The sequence below is a fragment of the Pempheris klunzingeri genome, chromosome 7, assembly GCF_042242105.1.
Source record: "Pempheris klunzingeri isolate RE-2024b chromosome 7, fPemKlu1.hap1, whole genome shotgun sequence".
NCBI lineage: Eukaryota > Metazoa > Chordata > Actinopteri > Acropomatiformes > Pempheridae > Pempheris > Pempheris klunzingeri.
This window is the reverse complement of record NC_092018.1, coordinates 27084441-27108048: the sequence shown is the minus strand read 5'-3', so window position 1 is coordinate 27108048 and position 23608 is coordinate 27084441. Positions and strand designations below refer to the sequence as shown.

At 43.1% G+C, this 23608-nt stretch overlaps 1 protein-coding gene across 1 annotated transcript in view; it reads right to left on the bottom strand.

The window, feature by feature from the left end:
- rimbp2b (RIMS binding protein 2b) overlaps positions 1-23608 on the bottom strand; it is a 75689-nt gene that overhangs the window by 51922 nt on the left and 159 nt on the right. Inside the window, exons 2-3 of the mRNA XM_070834061.1 lie at positions 23477-23608; positions 11035-11172 (exon numbers count right to left, since the gene is read on the bottom strand). Of these exons, the coding sequence (XP_070690162.1) occupies positions 11035-11172; positions 23477-23608 (270 nt within the window). The remainder of the gene's footprint in view (positions 1-11034; positions 11173-23476) is intronic.

The following is a 23608-nucleotide window of genomic DNA, read 5'->3' as shown; positions in this document are numbered from 1 at the left end:
GTATATCGTATATAGTGACATAATGTTGCTCCCTGAAAGTGAAGCTCTAACTAAATCCTGTATTTACCGAGGGAATGTGCCCCTTTGTGTCGTGCTCTGCTATGAAATAATGATGCTGGTTTCTAGAAATTTCCAGAGATGGAGACGGAGGAGGTGGAGCTCAAACTTATGTATTTTTTATGTAAATATGAGACTAAATGGCTCGTTAAAGTCAACATTTTACACAGTAAACAGTTTACACAAAATAACTTCATTACCCCTTCCACATCTGAAAAGAGAAACTGAATTAATAAGCACTTGTTATCAACGAAACATTAACATTATGTGAATGTAGAGCGTAGTCTTTTTAACTGTAACAGCAGTAGGATTCCTTTCGTGTGACTATACTGAAAGAGTGATCCAAAAACAGGTCAGAAGACTTGCTGACACTGACACAGACTGGCTACTTGTCCCATCGCGAAAACATCAAACAGACACAATTCAATCCACTCGGACAAACTTCCCCCCCACCTCCTGAATTTTGTCACCCACGCTGTACAAAGGTTACTCTCTCCAAAGCCCCCATTGGCTTGGCCTTACCTTCTCCCACACAGAGATGGTGCAAGCCTTAAAGACTAGTTCCCTCATATCCAGACAAGCAGCAGGTAACAAACGCTAGGTTTCTGTCTCTGTCTCTTTCCGGACTGCCGCCGAAGGTGGCGAGATAGACGGGACCTCTCTTTGCAGAATTCTGAAACCGCAGCTGAGGCCTGCAACCTGATCCTGAAGTTCAGCTGAAGTCCATGCTGCTATCCAAGCCTGGTGATTAAATTACCGACGTGCTGCGATAGCTCCACTCCTCCAATGATACACCGCCACCGACTCTGACTGATAAGCAGTGTGTTTGACACAGTAAATTAATATGAACTCAAGGCCAGCGTAACAGCTACATGTGGTAAAGGAGAGCCTCTTCTGACAATACAACCAGGTATGATTTTTTTATTCCCAGCCATTCTTTTGTCGTTCTCTCACTCTCTGAGGGCGTAAAAGTTAAATATTCACTCCCCGGTAAGTGGCTCAGTGCCATATTTTGCTCAGTAACACCTCTGTCAGACTACACTTTAAGTTTGCAAAGTACATTTTGATGAAGCTCCAGGAGCGGGACATTGACTCCTAGCTACCTTTTTTGATGCTGATAAAATCTACAAAATATTTTTGCACTAATTGGCGCATTCAAAGGACTATCCCAAGCTGGCTCTCACTTCACTGGAAAACTGTGTGATACCTAAGACATCAACTGAGAGAGAAAAAAACAAGAGAAAGAGAGCAAAGATGAGAGGAGAGAGAGGGAGAGAGATGCAATCTAAGCAAATGACCCAGAAAACAACCTTTTCCTGGTGAAGTCATTGGACAAAAAGTCATGTCAGCAGCGTGAGTCATCCCAAGTCGGTCTGTCAGGACCACTTGGCCCTCACACACATCCCAAAGTACCTACTAAGAACAAAATCTCACATAGGACAGCATCCCAAATGCAGCAAGAGGCAGGAGTCTGAACTTAACAGTCAACAACAAGCTCTGAAAAAAAAAAAAAAAAAAGCCTGACCACTGAACAAAACGCTCTGATGAACAAGTATTCCTGACTGAGACAAAGGAGCAATTCGAGGAAGCTAGAGAGGGTTATAGCGGGATACAATAACAACACTCCAGACACAGACACAGCTCATCGCAACTCTTCTAACACCGTGAGTGGCCGGCTTATCAGTCAGCTCCTCTGTCTGTATGCGAAACGCTGGCAGCCATCATTGGCCTTTAATTCCACCCAGGCACCAATCTAATTAAGGGGCACTAGGCTGAGCACAATCACCCAACTCCTGATGATTTACAATTACAATATGATTTCCAAATAAAGCTGTTCTACAAATGTCTGTATTTATGAAGACAAATTATTTAAAAAAACAAAACATACAGTATTGAGAGCACTGAGCACAAAACCAAGGCCATGGAGTGCACTGTGTGTTTGGACCACCAGAATCAAATGGATGGATACTGGTGAGTAAGGCACAAACGACAATGTCCCAGGTCTGATTCTGGCTGTGCATTCTTGTTGTATATCACACCTCTCTGTTTCTTAGCTATCTCCATCGTCAACTGTCTAGTAAAAGCAAAAAACGCCAAAGCTGGATTGGAGTGGACGGATAAAAACACTTTGGGTCGTGAAGATGCATTAGATGGAGCACCGGGGTCACAAATGAGGCTACATTAGGCCGTAATCAGGCACCGTGGAGCTTTAAACGTCATGCTAACATGCCAATGCTAAGATGCTGATGCTTAGCAGGTATAATGCTGCATGTTCACTATCTTAGTTTACAGCGTTATTACACTGACTTAACGCTGTTACACTTTTCTGTAATTTTTTTTTCACTTGTCTGTAAGACTCTCGATGGTTTAGTTGCTTATTTGAGTGTGTTCCAAACTGTTCCCTTAGGTCAGGCATTGCTGGCTTGCTAAATATACCAAAAATGAACAACACAAAGTGAGGTGAAGCAATCTTCTGGTTATCATGCACTAAAGATTTGGAACTTTTTTTTATTGTTTCATTGTTCTTGTCTATTTCTACACTTTGATCCTCATGTCTGCTGTTTTTGATACCCGTGTTATTGATTTTATTTTTTGCTTGGATAAACAAGACTCTGGGTTAGTTATCGTGTTTAGGCGTGAACTGTCCCTTTAAACTGCTCTTTTACTTGACAGTGCAGCTTGGGGACTTCAATGACAGGCATTGTAATTAGCCACCACATAATGGGAATGACCTTATTAAGCTGATGCTGGGTCACAAGCAGATTTAGGTTACCAAAACACATGAGCTACCGATTACTCTTTTTTTTATCAGGTATCACCTCCGCCATGCTTTTTTTTTTTTTTTTTTCCTTTATCTCAACTGGTGCTTGAGTGTACAAACACACACAGACACACAATGTCAGATCTTTGTTTAGGTGAGCGAGTATCAATATTTATGCACTGGCTGAGTCCATAAATACCAGTGGCCAGTCCAAAAATCAATGCACCCCTGCTACATATTTTAATCTCCCAATGAAGGTCACATTACTCCAACATTGCCTAAGAGGGCGAAGCACACACACGCCAGCAGCTTTTGCATTCGTGCCACCCTGACCCTGCCCCAGTTCAACTAATGTCACTGAACTACATACTGTATTAAGGAGTGTAAAACCAGAGAGAGCTCATCGGCCATAAATGGATTATAAAAGCCATCAAGTGGCAGATGCTCTCGCTGCGTCTGAAGCGGCTGTGTTTCCAGGGTTTAGCCCTGTGTAACTCATGTACATTATAGATGAGGCAGAGGAGATGGGGAGTGTTCAGTGGAGCACTATCAGTTACCAGAAGGCCAATCTAAATCTCCCCCATCATGACTAACCTCTATTTCAGAGCCACAGGGGTGACACAGCAACAAGCTCAGCCTCCCCTGCAGGCAGCTGTAAACTTAGGCATAACTCTCCGGCCTCCGTGGAGCTGCACCGAAAGACGAAGGGAGGAAAAAAAACTGTTCTCGTTTCTAAAACTGAGGGACTGCCAAAGTGATTCCTGCCATCACATGAATTTGTCACTTTGCTAACAGGGCTTATGAAAGTTAGATGAACATTTTACGATCTTGTTAAAACCAGTTACATTATTAAAAGGGCACATTCATCCTGCGAGGCGAGAAAGAGAGCCTGTAGCAGATTGAAATTTTAATAAGCTCAATGCAGTGGCTAGAGATTGAGAAACTTGGCAGAGATTTAGCTTTAAAATCCTGAATATGGGCATGAGATGATTTAGCCTCATTGTATCATGCATGCACTCAAGCGGGTCAAAAGACAGGGGATTCTGCAAACCTGTGATAAACCCATTAACCGGCTTAACTTCAGACACTTCCCCTAGCATTTTAATCTGTGATATGAAGCAATGTTTCTGCTGCTATTTTTAATGTGGTCCCTTTTAGTTTAGCATAATAAGATACTATCAGGACTGCATATTGCGGATTATTCCAGATTTTATTTAACATTGCCGTACCAGCATGTTGGTCTGCAATGGGGATTTTTTTTCTGCATAGTACCAAACCGCTGCTGATGAATGAATACAGAGAGCGGTGTGATGCTAAAGCCCATGGCCGTTATGACAGGCCAGACTGTAGATCAAGGTGGCTGGTGTCAGCAGGCTCCAAAACACCTGACCCTGGAGGAGACTGGAAAGGACTCTCTGCTCCTCTGTGCTATCTCAGATAAAGCTGGGATAAGCATTATCTCAGCATCATAAGTGTACCGCTATCTGGTAAGGTAAAGGCCCAACCATTGACGACATACAGCGCTGCGTATGTGTGTGTGTGTGTGTTTGCCCTTGTCTGCATGCGTGCTGGCAACAGACAACCTGTTTGTTAAATCATGCCATACATCCCGCCGGCTCCTTGCAGACCTGTTACAGCAGAGAGGCAACGGGCCCGATTCCAACGGCAACACAGTCTTACAGTTTACATCCAAGGCTTGTGTCGGGAAATGAGACAGAAACCATGTTTACTGCATATGAATAACAACAATCTTTCTCTGTGCACTGATTAGTGAAGAGATGGTTATTTCACATATTTTCACATTTCTAAAATAAAAATAAAAAACTAGACATTCATCTAAACATTCAGCTAGTTTTATATGCCAGTTGATGTATGTATGTATGTTCATATCTGTATTCAGGTGGACAGGACCTACACCAAAATTTAGAAATCATGTTGAATGCTTCATTTTATTGTGTTATTCTGTCATTTATACTCGTCACAGATGAAGCTGTGTAACAATACTAGAATAGCACTGGGCCATAATGCCTGCATTGCAATTTACTTGTGTGGTAATAGAGGAGGAGAATATAATATATATAATTATAATTATATATTATATAATATTATATCATTATATATAATAATACATACAAATGATGTAATAGTGAGCTCACTGGGTCGTATTGCATAATTTTCGAAAAAGAAGGTTGTGTGTGCAATGGAATGAGGTCCAAATACAACTAGTTGGAAGAAAAATGAGAAGGACACTAACAAAAATCTTAAAAGCTCTCTTGACCATTTTGCAAGTACTTTTTTTCATACCTGCTGTAAAGTCAGGTTTCAATATCGGATCATGAGGTAAGTCAAGCTTTATCCTGCACCGCCCAAAAACTTAAAATCTACACCTCAATGTTTTTAGCCTATAACATATACATATTTTTGACAAATGTGCATTTTTCAGACAGAAACGAGGCAAAGTGGAAAAACTCTATGCTCCAGTCTTACTGCAGATTCTCACACACACTGCACAATGCTATGCATGTAAGCTGTGGAATAGCTTAAGCTGTATGTGCCATCATTGCAGTGGATACTCGGGCTGCTACTGCAGTCATACAAAACACTCTGGTACTCAAGGAGACACCTGGGTGACCCATGTGCATCAGTAAGACAATAAGTGATAACTAGTCAGTCCACTGGAGCAGCAGAGAGGGCTGCTGAATGAATGGTGTGTAGCAAAAGCAGTGTGCAGTCGTGGGTCAGCCAGCAGCATCTGAGCGTTAATAAGGGGGGTAATTGAATTAGAGGATCAGTGGAGGCCTGTAGTGTGGGCGCCACGCGGGTCTAATTTCATTACAAGTGATGTAAACATGTGGTTGGCCCCCAGCGCAGGGGCCTCCCACGTCAATACATGCACAAACGCACATGCACGCACACAACAAAACAATGCTGACTTATAGGCATAAATTACAAAACCACAAATCTACACCTGTTTGTCCCGTGTGACATCCTGTCCAACCATTGAGAGGTTTCACCCTGAGTGTTAGTCAAAGTTGTGACTTTACACTGATGAAGTCACAATGATGGATCATATGAAAAAAAAAGGAGCACTGTGTTTGGGCAGAAGCTGCTATTCAGGTATTCAAAGTGTGGCTCAGTGGTTAGCGCCGTCGTCTCATAGCAGGAAGGAGATGGATTCTCAGCCTGTGTTAAGTTTTCTTAATATGAATAAATATGAATAAATGATAAATCTGGCGTTGGTGGTGGTGTAGGAGTACATGAAACATTAAGTTTACAGCAGAGAGAATATTTTTAGTTCTGTTAGTTTAGAGGAACATGGTGGGCATTATCTATGATATCTATAGTGTGAAGTGACTGTGCTTTTTCCAATCTCTCTGATGCATATTTATGATCAGCCCTCTAATGTGCCTGGGCCTGGTGATTCACTTGACCATCAAACTGAGCGCAGACCGAGTAAACCCACAGGCTTGACTGCAGGCCTGCTCCTGCTGATTAATAGTTATAAGGGCAGAAGTTAACCAAGGAGAAAGTGTTCACATCCCTATTAAGTCCTGCCCCTTGCCATCTACGCTGCGACAATGAGACACTCTCAAAGACAGATGAGTAATGGGTCACATCCTCAGCTTTTCATTATGCAGGTGGGACAAAGAAAAAAAAAAGAAGAAAAAAACCCGACAGGTGTGGAGACAGAAATGGTCGTTTGGAAAGGTATTAAGAGAAGTGAATTTCCTAACTCTTTAACATCACACATCACATTACAGGATCGGGCAGTAAGTCATTAAATCTACTCCACTTTTAACAGCACATCTGTTCGTGCAACTCACATCTATCAAATGCTCAATGCAGAAAAATGCTCAAAGCTCGCTTCGACCAGTGTTTGACAGATGCGCCTGTTTTATTTTTTGACACTCCGGAAAGCCTGCCAATTTACCTCACAAGTTTACCCCTGCAGCAGAGCAGGAGGAAAACACGGGCAGAGAAACGTCCCACTTCTGTTGCCAGTCCTGTTTGTATTTTCATGACAATTTAGAGCAAGACTACGATATGTAACTTTAGAGAGGAGGAATCTTCATCTTCCAAACTAAAATTCATGAGCAATAAAATTGGCCCTAGCTTAGTTCTTTACACCTAAAGGTTTTGCTGGTACGACATTGCTTGGCCTGGTATGACCTTTAGCTTGTAGTGCTATCTGATGTTAGCAAACTTCAAACTGATGTTGCTGTATTAGCAGATGTCAGGATAACAGTGTAGCATGGTGCTGTTCAGCCAAACCCACTTAGTATCACCTTTTAGAAAGAGAGGATGTGCAGGGGCATAGCTGTGGAGGTGAACCTGCGGAGGGCTATGTTTATGCATTGTTGCTTTTTGTTTTTGCATACTTGGAAAAGGAGAGATCTGTACACCTCTCACCTTCTAGAGCGTATACACAACTAGCTAGGTGATTTGTTGAAAATGTCTGTCCTGCTGGTTTGGATGCACTGGATGCACAGTATGAGCAGGTTAATGCTCAGAACACTGAGCACTGTATGTTATATCTATGTGTGATTAAAACAAAAACACCAATGCTTTAATTATATCCCTATGACTGCATTTTCCAAAACTATAGATGCATAATTTAAAGGCAGGAAAGTGACTGAAGACAGAGAAGCCCTGATTTCTCCTACCACTTTCCTTGATCTCGAAAACTCCTGGAGTCATACGCTACAAAGTCCTATAACAGATGAAAATGTTATGTAAATGTCAACTTTTTCAGAATAATAACTCGAACTCAGTATTTGTGAAATTCCCTCCTCAGCACAAATCTGCATGCCTAAAAGAGGACAAGCAACAAAAGTAAAAAAAAAAAACGGTATAAAATCTCTAGGGCAAAGTTAAAAACGTCACTTTTATCAAGATTTCTCAGAGGAAAACAAACACGCTGCGTAAGACGGAAAGATGTAACGGCTGTAGACAGCCGTGTACTCGAGGAAGATACCTTTACCAGGGCGTGCGTCTGCGGTTTGTTGACTGCATCTCCATCATAAGATAACAGAGCTGCAGGCTAATGGAGCTTGCTGAAGAAGTGCCTCATGCTCTGTCAGTTTTTCATTACCACTTCACCCAGTCTCACGTAGGACTATTCAGTATTGGTAATTACACTGATGCTACACCAATCTTTCAGGATCCATAATCGGCTGTTTTTCCACAAGAGGGAACTAACAACACCACCTCCAATCCACATGCCCTCACCAGCACCACTGTTCCTCCTGGTCCTTTTCTCTGTTGACTGAGTGGAGAAAAACACCAGCTCAATGACACCATAGGATGCACATTGATGTCAAAAGCACTCGTTTCCCAGGTAAGGAAATATACATTAAATAATATGACATTTGACAACAAAACAATCATCTATTTACTCATACATAATGGCCCTCCCTGGCTAAAGAATAGTTACCTCACTTTTTCCTCCTATTCCTGGAAAAACATTTGAACTTATTCTAATATATAGCTTAAATAAAAAGCTTTGTTGATTATTGTGTCTATGAAGTCACATTACCGGTATAATGATTCACTGAGTGCGCTAAAGTTGGCATGAACTAAATTCAAATTTCATGACAAATTAATGAAATCAATAATAATAAGTTGCAATGAACATCAATAGGAAATTCATTGAGAATGTTTATATCTAAACCACAGTTAAACCAGTTAAATCTATGTTTTTTGTTCTTGTACTCTGGTATCGTCATCCTATCCTCTGCTCACTCGCTCGCTCACTCTGCCTGAGGAGAAAATGTTGTACTTGTGCTGTTGTTTATTCGGTTGTCATGACTTTCCGAGAGGATTGTTCCAGTTGCTCATCCTCAAAGTGGAGAAAGAGCAGACAGTCTTTCATGTGAGACGTGTAATTGCGACTTCGTGGCATTTCATAAAATTCCGAAGCAGCGGTGGCAACAATTTTGGTTGCTGCTGTAAAATGTATAAAACAGGAACCCTGGGGATGTTATAATTATTAGGAAATACAGTCATTTAGGACTGAATGAAGTCGACAACTGCCAAGTTATACCATAAACTCTTAAAATACTTCACATTAAACACTCTTTCTAAATGTCAAAAACGTATGCAAGCAAATGCACGATTTAAAGGTCTTTCGCACAGAATTGTTGCAACATCTGTCAGGGAGTTTGACAGATAAGCGCATTTATTTCACATTCCACTTCTTATTATTCTCTATTCAAAGATTCTCATTCTATGATGCAGCACATGAGTGAAATGGCAGGCGATCCCCTAAGAAATGTCGACAAGCTAATTATCAAGTAGCTCTGTGACAAGCAGGCGGAGAGTTTAAAAATAAAGTTCACACCACCCTCATTATGCAGACAATCACAGGCAGTAGTGCTAAGCTCGCACCCCTATAGACTACAGCTGGCGGCCTTTAACACAAGAGGGCCACGCTCTGAGTGTGTGAGACAGGAAGGTTTGAGGGCTGGGAACATCACGTGTTTGTGTAAGTTGGTGCAACGCATCCAAACCGAAACCAGGCAACATAAAAAGAGAAAAATGATGCAGACAATATTTGTGTTTCTTCCTTATGTTGCTAACACTGCCGTTAAAATGTATCCCCCTTTCAGATCACTGAGAAATATCACTTACATTAACTGTTGATTAACACGCAAGAAGCTGCTAATGACAAAGCTTCAGCTTATGGTTCGGCCAAAAGATGTCACCCATAATGTCACCCTCTGTGAAAACAACGGTCTGGTAATTGCCGAGGAGACACAGGACAGAAAGCCAGCAGCCCCATGTGCACGCACACACACACACACACACACACACACACACAACTCATCCCCTTTGCACAAGCACCACACTGAGGTCTAATCGATGCAGCTCATTCATATTGAACCACAGACGTCAGGGGAAGACGGGGGAATTACAAGCATCCTCCGCTGTGAGATCGCAGCCTAGAGGAAGCCCGAGGAAGACAAAGCCAGCTTCGCTCGGGAAACCTGCTGTTTACTGTCCACGGTGTTTCCAGCAACATGGCTACCGGCTCTTCTCACTCCAGAGGAAATTAGACTGAACAGGTACAACAGTACTTAAACAGATTGTTAAACAATACGCCATGTGTTTTGGGGATGTTTAAACATTCTTTTAAACTGTGAGAAAATGAACAATTTGACCCCAATAGAGAGGTCTCTCCTATGCTCTGGAGTGGCACCAACATCCACGTTAGCAGGAAACCAGAACAATCCGAAATAAGGAGACAAATATTTCATTCAAAAACGTATGTCTTATTACATCCACATATTTTTTTGGAAATGCACTAAATCATTACTGCAGAGCAGCTAATGCTAATTCAGGCAAAAATCTGATATGGACCCCCCACCCCACGTCCATCCTGAAGCTAGTCTGTGATCATCTGATTACACTCAGAGTATATGCCTAGTGTGAAACTCACATTAGCTGGAATACAACAGGTATTAAAAGAAGTCACTCAAGGCTCCCGTGCAAGGCAGGGTGCCACAATTACTGTAAAAGTAAAAATGCAAAAGCCACCTTCACTACCCTTAGACAGTTATACCATCAATGACATTGCCAAAATTGCTGCACAGTGAACCTGAGGCCTTTAGGGCCCCCAGAGGCCAGGGGCAACTTCCTGCTTTGCCTTGATGGTAATTCAGCCTAGTTATTTAGCTACCATTGATTGTATATACAGTTCTTATCAACATCGCCTCCTCCTCTAAATAACAGAAACATCTTTGATGCAATCACCTAAAAAAACTATTCACGGTAAGAACATGTATGATTCAATGTCTACATTTTGGTAACTTGAAAATATGCTAAATTATGCCAACAACTTATCTTGGTCTCCTCCTCAGACAGGGACGAGCTGAATGCACAGAAGTTTAAAGACATTCTCCCCTGACTTTTCTCTGACACGGTCAACGGTCATTAAATAGAGAGAAAACTGCCATTTTGACCCCAATTAATCCAAATGATGATTCTAAATGAGCATGAGCAGAAGCGAGCACGGCTCATTTCAAAATTAAACCGACAACTGGAGGAAAAATAACTCATGGTTCACAAGTTCACAATCCAAAGCAGGGAGAGGAACATGAAAGCCGGACAACTGCTGAAAGCAAATGCCTCCACAGCAGTCTTCAACTGCCCCTAATGGTCCACGGTCAGTCCAGCATAAACAAGTCTTTATCTCCCTTTCACACAGAGGAACTCACCAGTAACTTCTGCTTTAGCCTCTGGTGGCTCAGGGTGTCCGAGCTGAGCCTCAGAGCTCTGCTGTTGTCCTCTAGAAGATGAAAGCTGTCCAAACGCTGCACACCTGGGAGCTGGAGGGGCAAAACTTCATTTCTCAGCTGTGGGAGGAAACAAAAGAAGAATGCAAAAGCTGAAGTCATTTAAGGTATTTCAGCCAAATGTATATTGTAATAATAATACTGTGTATAATGGCAGTTTCACTATTTGATTGTGCAGTTTTTGGCTTACTCATTCCAAAAAACCCTTCACTGTTGCTGCTGAGTCCCACTGGTGATGAAATCTGCCAGCACTCTTTCTCTAAGTGTAGGTGAGTGGCTGCTCAGAGCCAGCGGGTGGTCTGAGTGGAAAAACTGCTAAGAGCTACAGTCATGCAGTGCAAACATTGTGTTCTCTCTTTCTTGATCTTCACTTGTTCAGTTTGACAATAGAGGGGAATTAAGTGTCTACCGGCCTCCCTGCACACCTGCTGCTTTGAGCTCACCTTTGAATACCAAATTCCACTTAAATTTGATTACATGGAAAATGAAGTCGCTTTTGCGCAATGCAAATAATACGATGAAATAAACATAGGTTTTTTTTTGTAATGGATTAAAATCAAATAAGAAATCCAGGTGGGCTGTGCTTGTTAATCAGTGCATGTCAAAAGACATCAATTAATTAGTCGTAATGGAGGTGGCAACGATAAAGGTATTATAACTTTTTATACATTTGATTGATTCGAGATTATGTGTTTAAGACAGGTGAGGCAATTTTCCTCATGTTTGGTAGTCAGACTGATCCCAACCTGTTTGAAATGTGCAGTTCCTCAGAGCGAACAGGAGAGTTGGTCAGTAAGACTCATTCCCTGATTTTACATGAGGCAGGTGAAAACCAGGTAGACTTACAATGGGCAGTAAATAGTCTGATTAAATAAGCCTTCAGTTAGTGAGGCGCTAAACATTTTGATGAATTGTTTTTATTGGCTTTTTACTTGCGAAGCTTTAATTGCACTTTCAGGAACAAGATTTTGCTCGCCAAACGGATGCCATCGTCCATTGGCCCAGCCCTAATTGGTATAATAGTGACTTAATTGTTTTATCTCCGTCTCCCAGATGCTTCACAGTGCTCTGTTTACTCACATTCCAAAATCTGCAAACAACCAAGCAACATGTTGACCTGGTATATCAATGAAAAATAACACTTAAGTACTCATTCAACCAGATACTTACAAACCCACACAAGTATAAGATGCCAACGAGGTAAAATAACATCCTCTCTCCATGTTCAACCACTTAGCCAGGAACGCTGATAGCACTACCTAAACTGCTTGTTATTGCCAAGCTAGTGGAGCTGGCTGGAAATAATAATGCCCCCTATTAAATTATTCATGGCTCCAGTCAGGTGGAACCAGATGCTGCTTTTGTGTCATGGGGGGGGGGGGGGGGGGGGGGGGGGGGCTGTAACTCGACTCAAGCGTGGAAGGCCATCGCTGCATGGAGGTAAAGACTTCATGGAACAAGCGTGGATGCTGCTGGGATGCAAACAAAACACAGGATGTCATGACACTCGCTTGGCTGTTTCCATGTGACATTTTCCTGCAAGTGTTCATACAGAGGACGATGGTTGAGTAGGCCGGTCCAAATGTGGGCGAAGCCTGAGGTGCCGCTCGCAGTTCACCCACCCTGTGTTGGTGTCGCTTTGTACCCCACCCTGACATTTGTGGCCATGGCCAGAAGATGACCTTTTTTTGTCCATGCCATGCTTTAGTGCTGAATACTAATGCTATGGTGCTGTGTGCCCGCCACTCATGGGAACAAGCAGTGCTATTTTTAGCTACATGTCCCCAGCTGCACATCTCCAACCCGGGGCCAATGGGCAATTAGTGTTTGTATCTAATGGCGAGAGGCAGTGCCGTAACCTCCCTAACGCAAACAGACATCTGGACAAAGGCTGTCTCCGTCCTGCCCCATACCCCTGCCCCAAGGCCCCGCTCCTAAAGCCATATAGCCTCTCCATCCACCTCAACCTTCCTAAGTGCTGAGAGCCTCCTCCTCAAAACATCTGCTGCCATTCACAAGGTGACTTATTTACCTACTCATGCAATAATCTGTGGCCTTGGCAGGGAGTGATATCATCCTGTGCCTGTGTTTAACTATAAGCAAAAGTGACTCCTTGATAAGTACCAACACCTACTTGTTTGCGAGAGGGACCATCAGTTTTAATCATGTACATACTCTGTTTCAGAATGCCACATGGAGCCATTCACAGTGCTGCAACTAACCATTATTTTCATTATTGATAAATCTGCCAAATAAATGATTAAACAATTAATCGTCTGATTACAAAATGTCAGATATTTGTGGGAAATGCCAACCAGAACATTCTAAGGCCTAAGGTGACATGAAAAGCAGCTATTCCCGACAACTTAAACACGTGAACTAGGATATGTGCAGTATTCATTCTTGAAAAATGATTCTGTTGATTAATAAATCAAATTTTCAACTACTTTATTTCATAGTTGTAGTTATAGTTATTTATGACAAAACATTTCATCACTGTATAAGACTGGACGGCTCAGAGATAGGATGTGAATGAAAGACATTTCAGAACAGTATGAGCTCATTATTTGTGATAATTGCCAGAGCTGAGGGTAAACTTTCTGTTTCCATCTATATTAGGACGAATGCTCCATGCAGGCATGTCTAATCAAACAGAATTAGACAGTGTTTGTAATTCCAGCATACAGACATTTGCACAAACTAATGTTGGGTTGTAGTCATAGACTGTCAGCATCTCAAAGATGATACAGTATATTATGATATATTTGGCTGAGCGGGTATAATGAGTCCGTTTGGGAGTCTGTATGTCATGACAGCCTCTTTAATTCATTTTAGTCAGGACAAAGCTAATTCAATCCACCTTATTATAGCTTCTTCATGCAATTACCCTGTGCCCCTGTTCATTGATGGTCCAACATGCGGGCAGTGGGTTGGACAGCAGGCGTACCAACCCTACAGAGGCCTATAACATAGAACTATGTAGCATGCCCTATCATACAGTTAACAAAGATGAATCACTGCAAAAAAAGGAATCATTGTGCTGCAGCGCCCAATGCACAGTCACGCTTTTTTTTTTCCTAGTAATCTGTTGTTAAATTCCACTTGATCGGGACATTAGAATCAATTACATCCCCACATAAACACAAAGCATTAACTCTGGAGCACATTAGCATTCCATTAATCATCCTCAACATTAAAAGTGCTGTAGAAACAGTAACTGTGCCTTGAACTGACTGGCACAGTGTGTCTGTAGCACCGCCTGCCAATAATATGTTATCAAAGAGTGCGCAATTATCCTCCACCGTGGTGGACAATACACAGAGTAGAACATGTTCCGTGTAAAAGGACACGAACATTGGACATGATGTTTAACAGCCACCTCAGACATCAGAGATTCCAGCTCTTGTTTGCTTGCAGTTGTCAACTGTAAGCTGAGTAAATCAAATGAAAAAGAGAGTCACATCGGACTTTTGGAAAAATATTATTTAGCAAGTTTGAGTTTAACTAACCTATGTAATATGAAACTAAACAGTTTTCCTCTTTAAAGAAAATATGAGCACAGTGAGGACACAGCAGACACACTGAGCAAAACCTGTAAGCAGAAAGGCAGGGACAGAGATAGAGGCCGAGATTGAACCTGCGGAGATAAGCTTTTTTATTACAAAGCAAATCCTGACAAATAATCATCACTGCCTGTGGATTTTGGCAAGATCCACATAATCATCCCCAACCCCCGCCCTCGGGCGTGATCGTCCACCTTTCAGAACAGATCCAAACAGCCTTCCACCTCACTGAGCTGACCACAAACACAGACTTAATGACGGCTAAGAGAGCGCCGCAAAAATCTCAACAACAACAAAAAAAAAAAATCGACGTTTCACACACGTTTTGGGCTTCATACATTTTTTTACTCAAGCCTGGCTCATGCAAACTAAGACAGGACAGGCTCTTTGCCTTGGAGTCTTTTTCTTTTTCTCCTGCACTGAATTGTCATAAAGGCAAACCAATTCCATAGCAATATAACACTGATGGAGCTAAGGCATTAGCATAAGCTTTGTACAACAAGGTCAGGGCCTGCAGGATTTAATGCAAACGTGAACATGTCACAGCAGCAAATGAGTGGTCAGCCCCATCTGTAACCCTAACAACAAACCACTGCAACTAACTTCTGGGGGCTCATCTAATCTCATGCTGTATACACCAGATCAGTGTTTTCCATCTGACTGGGTGGACAGCTCTGATCAACTCCAGGAACAATCAATTATGAATGCAGTCAGATCCCTGAGGTGATTACTGGCTACTCTCCTCTGACCTCCACTGGAGTCGACGGCCAGTCACTCCTGGGCCGTCTGAGCGCCACTGCAGCAGTCAGTCAAACCGCGGACATGACGACAGCTAGCGCGACACATCTACTTACATTAAGCTGCAGGAGCCGTGGCTTAACACAAACATGTGCAGGATGTGAACATACACATGCACATATGTGAAGATACAAACTGCACTGGTGTAAAGACACACATGCAAGCAGATACACACATATGTGGACAAGAGCGTGTACGCTAATATACTGAACATGCGCTTAGAGCAGATCTAGTCTTTAGGCTTATATAGCACTAAACATCTACATAAATCTGCCCACGCATGAAAATACCCTCAGGACACACTACAGACACATGCCTGCTTTGTCATGCACAGAGAAGTCCAACAATCAGAGCAAGTGATGCGGTCGCTGACAATGATAATGCACTTTCACTCTGCTGTCACTGAGTCTCCCGGAGCCATCTTTACAGAGATTTCCCAGTGAAGATGGTGTTATGTAACAGCGGCCATGGACCCTGCTGTTCATATCACTAATGCCTCACACTGTGGCGGGGTCACGTGCTTTATCCAGGCCACATCCAGGCGCCAGCAGCAGCAGCGTTCCAGCTGTTACTACAGCCTAGCTTCAGTCAATCAGGACCACGCTGAGCAAATGCTCTTCTCACACCGTTACATCCTCCTCTGAGCAGCCATGTTCAGCACCTCAGTACTTTCACTTTGGTGTCTCTAAAACCAGTGGCCAGAGACAGTGCTTCATACAACCAATGCTTTTAAGTATAAAGGTGTGGGTGTATCTATTCACACAACTATTTACAGGGCAAGAGGTGAACTCCATGCAGCCACGGCGTGAAGACAGATTGTGAGAGCGTCAGTCAACAGATGAGACAGACTGCTTGGACACAGCCGAGGAGAGTGGAGGCAGTGATAAGGGATGATCAGGGGATGCGGTGACCAGCGTGCAGGAGGAAGTCCTGCTCATCCAGGATGGAGGACCTGAGGTGGACGGGCACGAAAGAGAAGATTCCGACCATGTTTACCCTCATGGGCAGCACTCCATGGATCCTTCTGCTCAGGAATGAGGCAGCAGCATCCAGACATGAACCAGTTGAGTCCAGCTCTCCGGCTGTTGCAGTGGAGACATCAGAGCCCATGGTGATCAAAGAGTCGAGGGTTCCTTTTTCATCTTTCATCTCGAACAGGGTGGATATTCTCCCTTCTAGGTCGGAGATTTTCTGGGTCAGGCAGCTGTCACTTCTGGATGGTGAGGTGTGTGGAGGCATGACTTATAGGGCCCGATGGTGGTCGTTCAGGAAAGAGAAACAGCTACGGCTAGCAAAAGGAGTCGTGACAGGGGTAAATGCTACTGTCTTTGGCGTAGTAAGCAGACAGCTACACAAGCCGAGATGTACCTGAGAGGGCTCCACCACAGAAGCCCACAGCGTGAAGCAGACTTGAAGTGTTGCATACAGGAGATGCCGCTGGGATTGAGACTTACCAGGGACACACAGGAGCGCTATCCACTTCCTTTTGGCGTCCATGTTAACCAGTTGGGCTGTTCATACAGGGCGCATTGGGTGTGGAGATCCACCGCCAGCTCTCAATCCTTGGCAATGGTTTAGGTGTCCTATTTTCTCTGCTCACCGCGAGCGAATTTGGCCAGAAAACATACTGGCAATCTATCATAAAGGATGATATATTATATATGATATACATCATAAATGATAAAACATCCCATGCTTGTAAATCCTTTCAGTTTTCCTGCCGCTGTTCTCCTATCTCCAATTTAGGCAAGCAGCCCCAGCAAGACTGAAAACTTAAGAAAATACTATACTGTTCAAATACATTGATAAAAAAAACTGGATCTAAAAGTCTAAAGTAAAAATTTGGCACGCAGACACATGCATCAATCTGTTACTAAATTACTAAAACTGTACATTTGCCAGGTGGACATAAACAAGACTCCGAATGATGGTAATGGTGCTCTGTGTCTGGTGGGTGTGTAAATAAAAAACTGTTTGCTAACAAGCTCACCGTGTTATACCACCATAAACCAAGGTGATAATAGTCAAGTTGTGTTCACATCTCTTTTCCACTGCCCCAAGAAACCAAATCATGATTGTTTAATCACAAGTTTTTAGACTAATCACAAACTGTTTTTAGACCAATAAACACAAACCAGCCAATATATCAATTTTTTTTAAACTCTCACATTTCAAAAATCCAGTGTCCTTTTCTTCATATACCATATGGGCAAATCCCAGATGGCTTCATTATGGTATAAAATCAGTGAGCAGATGCTTTATAATTTAAATTCAGTAGAGTTTCTTGTGACTGAAAACAAAATGTCTGAACTCCCAATGTGGTAAACTCCATCCATTTGACGATTCCAGAAGGAAGAAATAAATACTTTTATGCAAATATTTTTTGACCCAGGGCGGGATTTAAAAAATGCACAACACTTCTCTTGCTCACTCCTTGAACTCCCCTACTGCCAACGCCACCGTCTCACCTCCTTTTTTTTGCAACCAAGTCGTTGCAGGGCACACAAATTTAGGGTAGAAACACGAATATCCGTCACCTGCGCATAGTGAAGATAAAAGTCACTTGCTGGCAGCTCAGGGATAACCAGTGAAATGATGAATGGCCATGCCTGCTTGTCAAGGTGGGCAGGAGGAGCTACGCTATGAATGGGAGTTTGTCGTCAGGCTACTCTCTCATATCCGAGGTGTGGTTCGAGCCTGACAGCCCTAATTATGGCAGCTCTTCAAATGAATGACCTTGGAAGGCAGCAGAAACATCCATACCTGTGCACACACACGTACACACACTCGCCTGCATGCACACGCACACACCCAGACAACACATATTCGCACAGTGAATATCATAGTTCACTGTTTATTCCCACTGCCACCCTCCGCTCTCATGACTGCCACCTATAGGATCTTGTCTCATTGCAAATTGAGCTATGAAGCCAATGACACAACATACAGAAACACTTATGTCCTCTCCATATCTACTAATGCACTCTACAACCCACACTTTGGATTTGTAATGCACACACAAACGCACTCACGGACACCTCAGCGGTATGTCAAAAAACAAACACCACACACACAGTATCAGCTGCTGTCCTAACAGCCTTGCATTGATAGCCGTCTACACTGACTGATGGATAATACAAATGCATGACAAAATTCATGCAAGCATTTTGATCAATGCCGGATGACTGCCATCTACAAATTAGCATTCATGTCTCAAATTCATTAATGCACTTTATTAGGGTAAACTTCATCTACCTTCATGATTTTTCTCAACTAAAGAGCAGCACATCACCTCTGCATGTAGACTCTACAAGGAGCGCCTTCTGACAGGCACGACAGTGACAGCCGGAACCAACGTCAACCCCAAAAATCATGTTATATCAACCACAGACAATAAAGTCACTGTCCCTGCCGTGCCCACTGAACACATTGCACATAAACACATTGCAGCATCCTTCCAGTTAGGATGAGAAACTCAAACAATACAACAATATGACAGTGAATCCTTACTGCATGCAAATGATGTGCAATGTCCTCTGGCTCCTCTCAGTGCTGTCTAACCTGGATTTTCTGCACTCCTGCGCGGAGCAGTTCCAAACAGGCTCATCCATGTCTTAAGAAATGAATATAAGGTTAGGTGGCTGCATGTGTATGATGAGCATGGAAGTGCATTTCAATTATTGTTAGCTGCTGCGACTCTGAGAGATGTTCTAATCATCCTTATCCCTCCAGCAGCAGCAGCAGCAGCAGCAGCAGAGGCAGCACAGGGATCCTGCAGCAGAGGCAGCACAACAATCTCTGGCTCAGAAAAACACGCACGGCTTGACAGCAGACAGTAGATGGTACAGTACCTTAATAGCAGCTGGTGAGGGACCAATGCAGTGGCAGGTGTTTCCTACTGTGTTCGATGGACAGCAAAGCAGCCAGCAGCAGTACCAGGACGTTGGCTATGGCAGCTCTGTAGCATAAAATGGTTCATCAGTGCTCAGCAGAAAGAGGCACAGCCAGGCAGCGCAGGGAGAGAGAGACAGCCAGCGAGCATCACTCAGCTCACACTACCGTGGCTGTGCAGCAGAGCACATACATCAACACGCCCCCTTTCTCTCTTCCTCTATCTCTCTCTCTCTCTCACACACACACACACACACGCACACACACACACACACGCTTAGTCACACAGACACAGGCACGCAGGGGTGCAGAGGCAGTGCAGTGCGCAGCAGCACTGAGCAGCGCTCCCTCTCCAGGATGACTCTCGTCTCCCTTAATCAGAATTGGTCATTCTCTGTCTTATTCTCAGCAGTCACAGACAATCCTGTCAATAAAACCTTCCAGCCACGTGCTCCATCGTACCGCCAGCCCACCTAAACACCACTGATGAGCAGCCATGATTGAAGCTGGCAAGGTCATGTGAGGTTCCCTGGCATCCCCCTTGGTCTTTGCTCCCAGTTTGTTGCTGTGCTTCTCAGCGACTTATTTTTTTTTTTTGCAAGCTGATACGGGGACTGTGGCTCGCCTCGTCATGGGTCATTATGCCACAGAGGCTCCCCGGAGGCTCGGCTTGACAAACCCTCACTCACTCAATGGTGGGGCAGACCAATCAGCTATCACAAACATCAGCAACACTATTACCATCCAATCACAGATCGGGAAATCAAGTGCAGAAGGGTATTAACGGGGATTATTTGGGCCATCCTGTTTTTTTTCCACTATAGGGAGATTTAGAGGAGAGCAGGGTGGTGTGTGTGCAGTGTGTGGCTGCCCTCTGTGGCTGACAGTGGTGCTGCACTCTGTTGTGGGAAAAGGAGAGAGGAGGAGCAGGGCCCAAAACAGATATGCTTTCCTCTGTGTGGATGCCTAGCAACCACAGCAGCTCCTTACCTCTGTTTAGAGCCTTCCCTCCCCCCCCAACCCCTCCAGCGGGACCCTCTCTGCAGTCCCAATTGAGAGCTTGCATTGCACTGTGGTTGTTTAACACTGCAGGCACCGTGATCACACACACGATTCATGTCAAATCTCACCGCCCATGTCCTCTACCTGGTGTGTAAACACTAAAGGGGGAGGTGCTGAGCTCTGATAATGGGCAGGAAGCACACCTGATGTTTTCACTGTAATATCAGCTGCTATGGGCAACTGCGCTGTAGATTAGATCCCCTCCAGGGCCATTAGTAAATTAACTAAAATCATAACACAGCAGGATTAAACACAGAACTGCAATCATTACACTTCCACCATCTTTATGACAAGGACACCATGTTCACAGATCTGGTTTTATTCTATCACTTATGAGCGCAGGCAGGGCTGTGACTATAGAAATGTCTAATGTTTATATTATTCTATACACTATACACAATATTTTTCATAATTTGGACACCGCTTTCTGTCTTAATTCTGAAAAGGAGAGTTAAACGAGGAGCTCGTAACTAAAGAGGGGCTACTTCTGTGGCATGGATGTGGTTTGGGTGTCTGATACAGACTAGAAATCCATTTTACCTTTGTTTTAAACATTTATATACATAATATTTTGTTATATGCTTAATTCAAAATTTGCAGCGAGGTTCTAAAAAGAAGAGACAAAAGGAGAAAAACAATTAAATATAAGTAAGTAAATATATAATTCAAAATGGAGGATGGAGGAAGATAAAGGTAAATTTTGAACTATTTGTTCATTGAATTTACAGAAAATGTGCTATATCATGATAAGTAGCATTGTCTAGATATGAGATGACCTATGTCGGGATATGAGATTTTGGTCATCACTAGGTAGCGCAGAGCAATGTAAGGTGCACCAACTAGCTGTTAGTTTATTTTTGAAATAATGATTCAGAGGACGCCTGCCTACCTTGGAATGTTAAAGGGAACCAAACCTGTTCAGACAGCTGTCAAAGGTTGTCAGAAGGCAGACCAGGAGCTCCAGGCCTGCCTTAACTCAGCTGGCTGACACACGTTTGGAGGTGTGAACAACTGTTATGACATTCCCTTTTGTGAAGGGTCCTGCACATTAACAAAATAACCGTGTGAGGTTCAACAACAACAACAACAACAACAACAGCACGGAGAGGTAAGGCAGCTCACATACCGAAAAGCAGAACACAAAAAGAAATAAAGAACAGCGACGTCAATATTTGGGGATAAATACTGATGCAGTCAGACAAGATATCTTTCAACAAAAGAAATCAACAATTTGGATATGATGACCATATAGGAGTTGTAGTGGCCACAGACCAGTGCCACTGACTTCTGCCATAATGAAGTTCCCTGTGCAGCAGGTCCTGTCCTGCCTCCTGCTGTTTGCCTGCAGAGTGAACTGGTGTGATGCTGCCCATACCAGCCTCCACTGAGCACTTGCACGTCTCTTCTTTCTACATCAGAGACCAGTCTGAACGCTTTGGCTCTGCTTTCAGAACGAGCAAGCAAAGCCAGTCTGTTGAAATGATGCACACGCATTTCTCAATATTTATATCTCAAAAGATTTTCTTAACGGGAAAAGGCTGCACGAGAAAACAAACAAAGTTGCTTCATCTCTTTGTAAACACCGGAAAGGGATTCACGTTCTCCTCTCCTTATGTAGCTATAAGCAAATGACTGCACATTTGGCAACCATTTAATCAAGCTGTTCAATTTTGTAAGTCGCAGTAATGTGGCGCACTGTGAGGATGGTGTGAAGATAATAACCTCGATCCAACACTTTTCAGACAGAAGAAACAAGTAGCCAGAAGAAACTTTGTTGAAAATGCTCCTGTAAACATCTGGACTCCAGTGTCACAACATACTATGATTCAAATTGTACAATTCTACATTACATAACCGATCTGGGGACAGTCAGTTTCTTTCCTCCATCGATACCTGTCCAGATCCAGAGAGAGGAAACACAGAAACAACTCCATGTTGCCTTTGTATTAATTGACATACAAAGAAGCTCCAACAGCAGCAGCTGCGGCTGTGAGTGCATCATGTCGAATGAGGAACTCGCTCCTGTTACTGATGTGTGTAAATGGCATGTGAATTGTCAGTGCGACTGAACAGCTGTTGATTTAAGTGAATTTAGTGCATTTTCACATCTCATGGGACTAAACTATTCAAGTCAAGTTCAGTCGACTCATATTTTTAAGGCAGGAGGAGAACTTATGGTTTTAAGCTCAACCAGCTTAAAATGATTTACAGTGCACCCTTTGAAAATCCACCACATACACAATACAAAAACACACACGCATGCGGTGATGACAGACCGGCTGTTAATCTGCACATGGATATAAGCTACTCAGGCTATTTACCATCACGGCTGCGTTCTACACATCTGGAAAATAACTGCATTTCATTTTCTGTGTATTATCTGTTTTGCACTCTACCAACACATGAACATTTCAAATCTTTTTTTTTTTTTTTCCTCATACATCGACTCTTAATTGTGAGTCTATTGTACACAGGAATGCATCAATGCCAAAACTGTTACTGTTAAGAAAAATGCTACGACACTCTCTTCACATTCTTGTCTGTCCTTGTGGTGTATTATCAGATATACTAAACTAACAAGATAATTAAATAAGTACAGGTAAGTAGGTTTACCAAAAATATAAAAAAATACATGTTTAATGGTGGCTGTCTACTATTAAAGACTAAAGCAAAGCATGGAGCAACACAGTCCAAATGCAATTCATTTGTAAGGACTGTATATTTCATTCAGTAAAATGTGTGTTACATAATGCCATGTTGGAGAACCACTTTATAAACAAGCCAACACCTCTAAAGCATTATGCTATCTTGTTTTGTTTGGTAGCTAAATCGTCTGTGTGAGGGATGAAAACACAATCGCTGAGCGCCACATATGGTTGCATTTGTTAATGATGAGCCTTGGTGACAGTGCAGAGCCTTGGTTGAGGAGTGCAGGCAGAGGTCAGATTATGGCTGCAGGCATCAACAAGTGCTGATCCCTACTAGTGTCCAGACATGACTGCATCAAAGCTTATTCATGGAAAGCTTTAGAAACAACGAACCGCGCTCACCTTATCTGTGCCTCTCATCCGGCTGTTGTGCTTTGCTGTGGCTAACCTTTGTCTCTGGCTCCACGCTACCTCCCTTTGAGACTGTTTCAGGAGTTTGTCCACCTTGCAAGTCTTCCGACAGCCCATTGTCCC